Source organism: Phalaenopsis equestris, unplaced genomic scaffold (genome assembly GCF_001263595.1).
Source record: "Phalaenopsis equestris unplaced genomic scaffold, ASM126359v1 Scaffold000198, whole genome shotgun sequence".
In the NCBI taxonomy this organism is placed as follows: domain Eukaryota; kingdom Viridiplantae; phylum Streptophyta; class Magnoliopsida; order Asparagales; family Orchidaceae; genus Phalaenopsis; species Phalaenopsis equestris.
In genome coordinates this window covers 241,419-253,918 of record NW_018164640.1, presented here as the reverse complement: position 1 = coordinate 253,918, position 12,500 = coordinate 241,419, and the positions used below count along the sequence as shown (strand labels likewise).

Genomic DNA, 12,500 nt, shown 5'->3' with positions numbered 1-12,500 from the left:
CACAATTCACTTTTTATTTGCTCGAAAAAACTAATAAACATGAAAACAATCTGAGGTTCTTCAAACATTTTGCTTTGCTTCTTCTAACTCTAAAAAAATCAAAACATAACTCATACTCAGGATACATTTCCGAACGTTGGACGGAGCTAAGTCCACAAACATTCAGGAACAGAACAAAATAGAGAACAAGAAACTCAGACGAAAACGAAAATCAAAGCAAGCACAGAGAAGAAAATGTTGCAAACAATCAAACAGAGACCTGATCTCTATATAAAAATTTACGGGATAAAGAGCACCAGGGGAGACAAGACTCCTTGACTCGCCATTGCAACATATTCGCTAGTAATGGGAAGCGGAGGAGTCAGAAGACGGCTTCTCGGAGATACCGTCGTCGAGAACATCTTGGGCGTGAATCCCCGCCGGAAAACGGAAGCCCGAGAAGCTGCGGCTTCCGGACGAATAGCCAACGGAGGAAACCTCGGGAATTAGCCCCTGCTGCATTTGTTGATCAATGGGTTCCATCCATGGACGAAGTAAAGATGAGTTACTGGACTGAAGGGGTCCCCTCTGTGTTGAAAGCTGGCCTTGGCCGAGCAACACTGGCGGCACATTAAACGCATAAACTCCGGAGCCACCTTCACTGCCGCCGGCCGCCGCGTTCCATGAAACCATTCTCTGGTTCTGATCCGCGAACCCTGTCGAACCAGTGTCGAATGAGAAATGGTGGTGCTGGATTGGGTTCGGATGGTCAAAGGTTGGATCTTGAATTGACTGGAGGGAGAGACGGAGGTCCTGAAAATGATGAACTTTGTTTGAGTCCTCGTGAACGGCAGCAGCGGAGTTCGCCGGAAAAAATGACTTGATTGTGTCGGCAATGGAGTCGGAATCTAAGGAAAGAGGAAGGAAGCTGGAGCTGGCTACGTTGCTGGCGCCGAAGCTGAAGGCCGCGGAAGATGCGAGTTCGTTTGGCGGCGTTTGCTTCTTGTTGGAGATTTCATGAACGGAGGAAGGGTGCCAAGCAGGGAGCTCAGATAGCTCATCAATGGCGGCTTTAGCGTTCTTAATGAGCCAATCCACGGCTTTGCTGGGACGGTCGTAGCCGAGGCGGTCTTGTACATCGTAGAACTGAATGGCAGTGTGCGCAGAAAGACGAACACGGCGGTCCCTAGGACCTTTAGCCGTGCAAACCTTGCTGTGGCGGTCTTTACGGCCGATGGAGCGCACAATGTCCTTGCTGGGGCGGTCTTTCCGGCCGATGGAGCGCACAATGTGGCCGCCCTGCACCTCCACGATTTCTCCGCCGCCGCTCCTCATTCCGGCAAGCCTCGAATAACTTCGCTGCTGCTGCTGTTGCTGCACCCGTGCCGGAGGAACATACTCAGAAGAAGCCGTGGCTGAGGCCGACGGCGAGGGAGAAAAGAAAGTTTTTTTATGAGGGTGGAGCAGAAAGCCAACGTTTTGCTCTGCTTCCTCTCTTTCTTCTCCTCTTCGGTTGGGAATTGGGAGTCGAAAGTGGGGATCCAGCTTTAATTCAACAGGCTTTCTCCTCCTTGTACTCAAAGAAATTCGACTCACGAATCTCCGGTGAGCCGAGATGCTGCTCTGCTCGCTTCGTCTTCCAAAAAACTTGGCCATCCAAGATCCAGAATTCCATAAACAAGTGGAGGAAGACACACGTACATGATGGAGAGAAAAAAAGGAGGCAGGAGCTACATGAAAAGCAACAAGACAGCGATAAGCTCCGCCGTGCTGAGAGGGTAAGAAGAGTCGAGGAAAAGGAGGAAAAATGGAAGCTTTCGGCGGAGGAGACAAGCTTCAAAGACTAACAAAAGATACTGATGATCTCAGTGGGGCGTCCATGGCGAGGAATAAAACCAAAACTCGGAGGAGTGAGACGCTCTCCGTCACTCCTCTCTTTTTCTCTCTTACTGGGACCGTGACTCTCTCAGCTTTTGGTTTTTTCCTCTCAATCCTTTATTGCTTTGCGGAAAGAAACACAGGCTCTCCCATCCCCGTCCTCTTCCATGGCTGCTGGCATTGTGTTTATCAGTCTCTGATTCTGGATTTCACCGCAGCATGATCCGGTGAAACCAGATTGGTTAAATTTATCGGTTTTATTTAACAATTTTCTCAGTAAATTCTTGTTAGGTCTGTGAATTCAGTTCAAAGATTATTAGTGGCTCAAAAATTGATTTGAATTTTGGTTCGAAATGAGATCAAATTAAAATGCACGAGCCAAACTATGATCTAAATCTTTTGATCAAATTTTTTTCATGCTAATTTTGAGCAAATCCTAGCTCTGCTTGAAATCGGATCGATGACACTCCTAGTTTAATTAGGACTGTGAATTTTTAGAGTTTAACTTGAAGATTGTTAATTGCTCGAAAACTCATTCGAATTTTAGCTGGGATTGAGATCGAATAAAAAAATGAGAAACATTGAGCCGAGCTACGAGCTAAAACGTGGACAAAATTTTATTTGGGCATATTTTGAGCTGATCCCAACTCGACTTAAAATTAGATCATTAACAACCCCAGTTCTTACTTATGGATGTATCATCGAGGAGTGCAAATGAGTCAAGTCGACGGATTAGTTAGTTTGAGCTCTTAAGTGACTCGAGAACGAAACTCATTGAGCTAAGCTAGCCTCGATTCAACTTGTTTGTCATGAGCCGACTCATTTAAAAATATTAATATAAAATACATTGAAAATATATCAAATTTGAAAACTTTATCATTGAAATATAAAATTATTTTAAAAATAATATTTATTATTTTATATTAAGTGATTTTTTTATTATTTCTATCGTAATTTCCTCCTATTCTCATTTTTTTTACAGCACTACGTTAAATTAATGTTTTTTTTTTCTCTTTCATGAGCTAAATCGGCCTCAGCTGGTTAAATATTTACCTTAATATATGCTTGATTTTATTATTGAGTTACTTTTTTTGTCATCTAAAAATTTTGGGATAATTACTTACAAAAATCTTGATATTTACGCATCTGGCAGTGGAATTTAAATTTTTACAAGCTTATCATTTATTTATGTCTGAAAATATAAATTTTACTATTATATACTATCGAAAAGAGAGAGAAAGAGAGCTAGATGTCACAGACAAAATATCCCACATCGGCCAAGTGTAAGGCCAAAAAATAGTATTTAAGTTCTGGGTTAAGGATTGACATTACTGCTCCCTAACATTTAGTAAATAGTTACCCCTTACCCTAATGGGTGATTGACAATCCTAGCCCATCGATGAAACTGACTCATAAAAAATCCAATTTTTTTTAATATAAATTTGACAGTAAAAATGTACTTTTTGAATGAAACCCATATTTTGCTTGCTAAAATGAATACAAACTTAAATTATTTTAAAACACATTTTTAAAAGTGTTACTTTGAACACATTTATGTGTCAGTCACCTTCCTATGATTGCCTGACGGGTAGCCTTTTATCCTATGCTAGGTCTCACATAAATGATGTGAATGGTTGCCTATGGAGTCCTCCGGGAAGAATTATCAGGCCCACTAGTCTTGATTCTAAGCTCTCCATTGACTTAAATTCTTACACACAGTTCTGATCTTCAATATGTACCATATGAATGGTTTTGCATGCTCCGCACTTTGTTTGATTTCTTTAATCTACATGTTATTATTTGTAATGCTAACCTTTCAGCAGCAGCGACAAGAATCCCATGTCCGCACATTCATTTTATTTTTTTGCATTCTTCTTTCACTGCTCTTTACTCATGTAAGATTTACTTTCAAGACCTTCAAAGCCCCTATGGTAGAGAACAACAGGACACCAGTTTAGGAGGCACACTGCGGCAAGCCTCATAGACCACCTCTATAATGACCATTAGGGGGTGTTTGGCTGCAACACTTATTTACATTAAATAGGATTTAATAAATCCAGATTTATATTGATGGGGATGGCGATGGAGATGACATTCGCAGCACGATGGAAGAAATTCTTAAATTCCCCTCGCAATCAGATTTAGTAAATCTTGATTTAAGTAGTAAAAAAAGACGAAATGCAAGACGAAAAAATAGAATGTGAAAAAAATTGATTTAACAGAGCGTTCGATTTAATTTTCGTTCCTTTTATATTTGGGTGCATTTGCGCTAAATTCATGGCTACCAAACACTCCCTTAATGTGCTTTTGAAGCAGCTAAAGCCCCTATGGTAGAGAACAATATTGCATGTTCACATATAAAACCCTAAATTCGAAGCAGCTATGTCGAAAATCTTGGAGCAAACCTTGTGGGCAGCACGACAAGAAAGCAAGCAGACGGATGACAACTTCAAGCAACAAAGCAAGACAAAACATGAAGCAGATCTACTCCAGCTAAACCGTTCCTTAGCTTTAAATAACATAACCTATAGGAACTCGAAGTGGTTCCTCTAGCACTACGTAAATCCTCACACTATCTTTAGAATTTTGCACAACCATGCTGTTTAATATAGTCCTAACTCTTTTTAGGATTCCAAGACCGTCGTTCGGTACAACGTAAATCCTCATATTTTCTCAGGCTACTTGCAAGATTGGTATTAAGCAAGTGTAAGCCCTAAATAATAAAATAAGCAAAAGAGAACATTTAAATAAAATTATCTCTAAAATGTGCAGCCAAACAATAGGATAGTTTGGGAAGTCATTGAGGTTCTCCTCGAAATCTGTGGCATCCCCTACTCTTCCCTCCTTTGGAATCCTAAAATGACTACTCATATTTGGTCATTTCCCACTTGATTTTCTATGTCCAATCTTAAAAACCTAAATGTTGAATTCTTGAAGACAAAATCACTGATCTTAATCGAGAGTTTTCTCAAATGATTTTGGTCATTAGAGATATAATTAACTATAATGGTTTGCCCTTGTAGGGAACTTAGAACACAGGTAAAATAATCTCTATTTGAATCTTTATATTAGGTAAGAAAACTTGTCGGTCACACATAAAAAAGTTCAAAAACCAAATGGATGTCATAAATTATTTAGTTCATGTAATTTAACCCACGTTAAGTAGTATGTCTATCTCTCGGGACGGTTTATTATTTGTAATGTTGCGCTCGATTAATTAAACTATTAAATAAATGAGATCTCCTTGGTCTCATTTTTCAAAATTAAAAATACTATTTTCCAAAATCAAAATTATATATATGAAATTAAATCATTTTCAAAATAGCAACCGATAGGAATCCCAATTTGGTGAACTTAAGCACATAACACAGATTAATATGAGGTTTAAGCACGTAATAGATGGATTAGCATGGAGCTTAAGCACATAACACATGGATTAGCATGGAGTTTAAGCACAAAATACATGGATTAATATGGGGTTTAAGCATATAACAAGTGTATTAACATGGCGTTTAAGCACATAACACATGGATTAGCATGGAGTTTAAGCACATAACACATGAATTAATTGGAGTTTAGGCACATAAAAAATAGATTAGCATGGAGTTTGAGCACATAACTCATGGATTATCATGGAAGCACAAAATAGATGGATTAGTATAAAGTTGAAGCACATAATAGATAGATTAGCATGGAAGATAACCATCAAGGTTTGCATGAATAAACATAGCCACCAAGATTTACGTAACGTAAACTACCAAAATAATGTGCAAGAAATGACCAAATAAATATATTATTTTATTTTCCCTATTTATTTCCTTTTTTCCAGGTAGTATGAGAAGCGGGAGAGAAAAGATGGGGTTAGGGTTTAGTTAAGGAGAGTGTGGTGAGTTGTTGGGCTTGAGTAGGGCTAGGTTGTGCTCGGGTAGGTTGGGTTGGGCTAGGTGGTGCTTGATTAGGGTTAGTGAGGGCTCGAGTAGGTTAGATTGGGCTAGGTGGTGCTTAGTTAGGGTCGAAATTAGAGGGCTAGTAAGTGTGTTTTTGGGTTAGGGTTGTGTTCAAGTTAGCATATTGAAAAGGTCCATCTTTCAACCCTTGAGCTAGAATGACATATGCTATTGCGGGTTCCAGATCTCTCACTTTTAACATCTCTTTTTAGAATCGTACAATGAACGAGCAGAGGCTCTCATTCTACCCTTGTTTAATCTGTAAGAGGCTCTGTAAATTCTCCTACAGTTTCTAGAAACTGGCAAATTGTGGCGCAAACATCTACTTGAAGTGAACAAATGACGTGATTACCCCCGACGATAATGCTTTGAACCACCAGGGGACCGACTCCCTCAACATGGTGAAAAAAAGGTGACACTTCAGTGCATCGGTGATCCTCAATAAGCATACAATTGACTTGAAGGAGGCTATGTGCTTGGTTCAACTACGACTCTTGTAAATTTCAGGTGTAAGAATTTTGAACCTCTTTGGGGGCTCCGTCTTAAGGATTTACTGAGAGAACTCATTCTATGGTTGATGGGGCACTTCAGTATGCCTACTAGTGTCTTTCAATCAGTATCGACCCAAAACTCTCGAAGTACTGGAAATCTCTTTTTATATCAAAAGCTAAAGGGGCACTTTGGCCTTTGGGCATCTGGCCTTCCTCTCGCGAATGTTGCTCCCTTCTCCAAGCCAATCCTGCTTGGATGATATCCAGCAACCGATCTGTTAGCTGCTGAATCTTTGGGCTCACATTATCTCTAATGCACTCTATGTTACCAGTGTTTATGTTATCAACATCTTCTTGTCTATGGCATGATCCGTTAGCTTCTCTTCTTATCTGTGGCATGATTCACACTTACTGCACCTTTTAGGATGTTGAATCTTGATTTCTCCGTGAATCACTTTCCAATGATTATAACATAAGAAAGAAGAGAGAGAGAGAGAGAGAAAGAAAGAGAAGTGAATAGCAATGAAAAGTAAAACGCTCGTATATTAGCTCTTTCACATAAAATATCTATCAATTAATAAGGGAGAGGATTCAGGCAATGATATTACATTATTGTCCCTGTTTTAAAAAAAGGTTGTAAATGATATTCTAGATATTTTACATGTGGTCATATATTGGTGAGTTGTCCTATGACTCGGTCGGCTGGACTAGAATAACTTTGGCTTAGTAAGGTTGTTTCAGTTGGTTAGGCTTAGTCGGTGCAGTCGGTCAACTATACTTGATTAGCTTTGGGTCGGCAGGATTGACTCAGTCGGGTGGACTTTACTGATTCATTGATCTAATCTAGCTATCAAGTATTGATCCTTAAACAAGGAGCTCCTGTCGGTGGAACGAGACTATAATATTAAGTAGAGGATGAATCACAGTAACCCGATATATAGCTCATTCCCTGAAGGAGTACTTCGGGATGATTATGAAGCATTGTTGTATTGCCAATTCTTAGTCCCCAATGAGAAACTTCAGTGGCATCGGTGGGACTGCTTGTCGTGCTGAGGAACTAAATTCTTTGCTTGGGTTGGATCTACAGAGAGATAAGTCTATGACTCCACTCAGTTTTCCAGTGGCGGTTAGCTCAGGTGCTTATCCATCTTGCTCTAGTCTGATTTGTTCAGAATCAGATAGATCAGCCTTTGTCCTTGACTCGGATGGCTGCTGCATCCAATTATACAAGTGGGCCTCCTGGTCTTCTGTCAGTAGACCCTCCTTCCTTATACCTCCTTTCTCCCAAACCATTTGATCTTCTCAAGATCCATGCCGGCACATTCTCGATGCAAAATATCACATATAAAAAACATATAAAAAATCCTCAACAGATTCCTCAACAAAAAAAAAAAAAAACAAAAAACAAACAAACATGATAAAACCTTTCCATAAACAATGTTGCCAAGTAGCATAAACCACAATGAAAAAAGACTGAAAGATCACTTCAGCGTGGATCATGGCAGCAATGCAGCTAAGTTGCAGCTGGCCCGCTGGCCGGCAAAGTAGATTGTAGAATGGTGGGTCTATCGGCCCTCCCTTACCCCCCATCCACCGAGCCGCATCACTTATTGCTTCTGCAGAAACACGTCGCCATTGACAGAAGCCAACTGCACAAGCTTTTCATCACCAGTGATTGCTTGCAGGCCTCAAAATTGCCATAATTGATGAACCAGACTAGCCTAGCATTGCCACATGCTTGCTAACTAATCTTATGGACAAGCCAGATTTTATTTAATGGTTTATTATATGATTACCCATAATTACCATTCACGTATGTAAATTTTTTTATGAGTCAGCAGAGTTTATTTTTATTTTTTTTTCTTGGCTCAAAATCTCTTATTAATGATCCATGGGGTGTGTCTCGTGTTGGGTATAAACGAGTTGAGTCGAGCTTGAACCATGCCATTATGGAGCTCAGTTTGCCTGCCAAGTTGTGAACCCGAGCTTGGCTCATAGTGTTAGCACGCGAGAACTAAAAATTTAATTTTTATAGGAGCTCACTGTAGAAAGTATTGGTGGCCGGAGAAACAGGATGCAGCAGAAGCTCACCGAAAGATACACCGAAATGACCAACGATATGCTATTAGAGCTGACTCGTGAGCCAATTAGCCGAGTCGGAATGAGCTCGAGCTTGTTGTTCGATAAACTCGGCTAGTTAACTATCCGAACTTGAGCTGGCTCGTTTACACCCCTAATCTCGTGTGTGCATGCGCTACATTGTGTCGCTTTCCCTCTTCAACTCAACGACTCTCAGCACCGTCCTTTTGGGCCCTCTTTCTCGCATGCGTTCAAAGGACGGTAGATGAATGCAACCACTGTTGCACTTGTTGCTGTACAAATGCACAGTGATCGTCACTCCCATTCTCACCCTTTACTTCAATGTTCTTGGTAAAAAAATTAAGAGAAATAAATTAAATAATAAAAATTAAATGAGAAATAAAATGACATTTAGTTTGGCTTCATATTATTCCAAAGTGATTTTATGAGTTTATGTAAATTTTTGGAGATTTATAGGTAGGGATATAAACAAGTTGAGCCAAGCTCAAGCCACTCTAAACTTGAGCTTGAGCTCGAGCTTAAGTTTATGAGTTTGAGCTGGACAGCTACCCATCTTGTTTATTATAAAAAAAAAGAAAAAAATAATATTAATTTAAGGTAGTGTTTGACAAAATGAGTGAGCAATTAAGAAAGATATAATAAGAAATAATATAATATAAAATACAAAATATTATTTTTAAACATTTTTAATAATTTAAAGATGAATTCTTTAAATTTAATATATTTGAAAATATTTTTTATTAATTCTGGTCGAGGATTAGCTCGCCAAAGGAACTGAGCTAAATGTTGCAAGGTGAACCTCCCTATGCGAAGTTTAAATCCAGTGATCTAGTTGAAACCCTCGATGATATAAATTATATCTTACTTCATCAGGTGTTAATGGTCTGTTTGGGGCAGCTGCAGCTTATCCAGCTTATGATGATAAACAACTTATTCTGATAATCTGCGGAGGAGCAGCTGATCCAGATAAGCTCTGGTTGTTTGGTTTGTGCGTTTGGAAAACAGCTGATTTACAATTGTTTGTGGATAAATGACTAGTTTGCCCCTGAAATAAATAAACTGTTTAGTTGTTTGGTTACTGCGGTTTGAGAACAACTGTTTTGCAGCTTTATGTGAAAAAAATCATTTCGGCCACGCGCAGTAGAGATGTTTGCAACGGTAGTATGATGGGGACTAATTGAAATAAAATTTTTAGACTCTTTGTAGAACAATGCTAATGGTCTTTCTTTCTCAAGGGCGATAAATTGAAGCCGACAACTCTAAAATGTCATTGGAAGTACTTCCACGATATGTTTAAAATAATATGATATCTAATATTATATTTACATAAGTCATTTACCTTTTTTCTTTGTAAAGGTGCACTCCTAATCTTTGTTACTATTGATATAGTTATCACTGAAAAACTGATTGAAGTCAACCAATGCATTTTCCAAAATTATAAAGCAAGCCCAACAATAATTAAGCAAATACACATCACTAATACATCAATAATTACAACTCTAAAGATACATATTACTAACAACACACTCCATCCCTGATAATACCAAGAAAAATAAATGGTAAACTAGGGAGAGATTTACCTATTAAAACACAACCATCCTACATTTAACCCCCTGCAAATGTCAAAAATTTCATTTTACAGAGGTCCAAGATCATAATTCCCGCACAAAAATAAATAATATTAATAATAAAAAAACCATTAAGACAATATAGAATTCCAATCAATCTCCCAAGAGGGGTATTTCTCCAGTACAAACTTCTCAGATTCATCCCAAGGTATTTCTGTTAAAGTCCAAATTCTCCATTTCAGAAATATGGGATGATCCCTCCGACGATATCTCCCCCTCCGAGGATGCCTCCGACTCACTCTTCACTTCAACTACCCCTAATGATAATGCACTCAGCTGGTTCTGTGTGCTCCTCCAACTTTGTGTCGATGGAGGAGTGAAGCCCTGCGCCAGCTCCAATGTGACGGAGATGGGGGAAGTTTTGGCGAGCGAATTCACCGCGGAGGCGGAAGACGGCTTTGTCGTAAGCCATGGAGGCTTCCTCGGCGGTGTCGAAGGTGCAAAGCCAGAGCCTGGTGCGATTCTTAGGGAGGCGGATCTAGGCGACCCGCTTGCCCTAGTGGCGGTTTTTGGCAAAGGAGAGAGGAGCGGAGGGAGGATCGGAGAGAGGAAACGAGAGGGGCAGCTTTCGGCTTTCGGCTTTCGGCTTTCGACAGAGGAGAAAGGTAGGGCGAAGTCACGAGGGCAATGGAGTAAACAGGTAGAGGCCGAACGCGGATCGCTAGGGTATACACGTGGTCCGCGTGTAGTACAAATTAGAAAACAGAGTTTGGAAAATGACCCTCAAACGCGCGAAACAAACACTAAGGCGGTGTTTTCAAAACGCCACCGCACTTATAAGCTGCCCCAAACAGACCCTAAGTGTGCTCGATCCCTTTGTTTTGAGCATGGACATGAAAACATACCTTCAGATAGATGAAAATTGCAATGTTGAAGCCACGAAAACCTCAACATCGTTCAGAAATTCTTTGGTGATCTCTTTTTTATCTAGATAAGTCCATTGCACATCCTTGATCTTGATGTACGAATATTCATATTTACCTACTGAAATGAATACATATGATTTAATTTTAGTAGCTGACATAATCACGGAGCTATAAAAAATGTTGATGAAATTGTTTGAAGGACTGAACATTTTAGATAACTTGAACAATATTAATCACTCGAAATATGATTGATTTAAATTTTAGCTGAGTGACGAGCCAAAATTTTGAATCAAATCTCTTTCTATCCGACCCAAGTTTGGCTAGAAAGCGGAACGTTAACAACTTATTGTTGTTAGGGCTGTTAAGGATTGATAATAAGCCTAAAATTTTTTAAATTTTTTGGATCTAATCTTGTCTATTACCATAACTACACCAAACTTTGCACAAGTTTATCTCTTTCGCATATTATTTTCCAATTGGAAAGCCTATCATAAATCTAAGCATTCTCCTCGTCGTAAACCCCATTCGCGATTAATTGCACACCTCAAAATATATTCTTATTAGAATACATTTCATATGATGTAAGAATTTTCACCTCGTCCTCCAATGTAAAGTCTAATTTTCGTTCCTAAAATAAAAATTTACTTAAAAGTCTAATTTCTAGTTCAAAAGCAGAAATTGGTTTTGAAATCTAATTTGCATTGTCAAAATGAGAATTGTGGTAATGTAAATTAGATTTTAAAATGAATTTATGTAATTTACATTTAAATACTGGAAATTAATTTCAAAGTGAATTTCTATTTTGAAAAAAAAAAACTAGACTTAACAATGGAGAAAACAGTGAACACTCTTTCATCATATAAAATATTTTCTTCGAAAAAAATCTTTTGAGGTGTGCAGTTAATTACATAAAGGGTTGTGATGATAAGCATGTTTAGTTCTATGTTTGGCTTTATAGTTGGAAACAAAATTCAAAACATATATGTCCGTGAAAGGGTTGGAGTAGCTACAGTTACAAACAATATTAAAAAGAGACGTCTTAATGGGTTTAACAAATAGATTTATCTTAAATCCAGACAAACACCAGAAAACTTAATTATTAATTTACACTATTCATTTATACTTTATGTTGTTTTTTTAATTAATGTTATTCTGATTAACGTTCTTTGACATACCTACCATCAATATGATATTAAATGATTTGATTTTGATATGATCGAAGGTAGGTTTGAAAGAAATTTGACCCAAAATTAATTTTGGAGCAATTGTCATAGTTCGAGCTACATTCACAAACATGTCATATGTATCACATGTATAACATAAACTTTAAATGTCCTAAATTATGAACATGTACGACATAAGTTTTTAAAAGTGTTAAGCTCTAAATTCACAGACATACCCTACAAGCAAAATCAAATCGTGAATCCATCCTATTAAATTTCGATCCAACCAGGCATAGATCATTTTTTGGCTTAAGACTTAACTATAGATAGAAAATTCTACTCCCAAATCATATGTAATTGTATATCTAACACATAAACTCGCATCTTTCGTAAACATACAATCTTACATGTACATGAAAAATTGTATTAAAATGTAAGGTTTAAGCAT

At 38.4% G+C, this 12,500-nt stretch overlaps 1 protein-coding gene and 1 pseudogene across 2 annotated transcripts; both read right to left on the bottom strand.

The window, feature by feature from the left end:
• LOC110022572 (transcription factor PCF5-like) lies at positions 1 to 2,061 on the bottom strand. Of its 2 annotated transcripts, XM_020721586.1 has the most exons (2): positions 1,270 to 2,061; positions 1 to 1,227 (listed from the first exon to the last, which is right to left on the bottom strand). In XM_020721586.1, exons 1-2 carry the CDS (start codon positions 1,633 to 1,635, stop codon positions 340 to 342), a joined length of 1,254 nt encoding a protein of 417 aa, XP_020577245.1. In that variant the 5' UTR covers positions 1,636 to 2,061; the 3' UTR covers positions 1 to 339. The 2 variants fall into 2 exon arrangements, with proteins under 2 accessions (XP_020577245.1, XP_020577244.1); XM_020721585.1 differs by having other exon boundaries at positions 1 to 2,061.
• Positions 2,062 to 10,094: 8,033 nt separating this feature from the next.
• LOC110022584 lies at positions 10,095 to 10,917 on the bottom strand (annotated as a pseudogene).
• Positions 10,918 to 12,500: the final 1,583 nt, after the last annotated feature.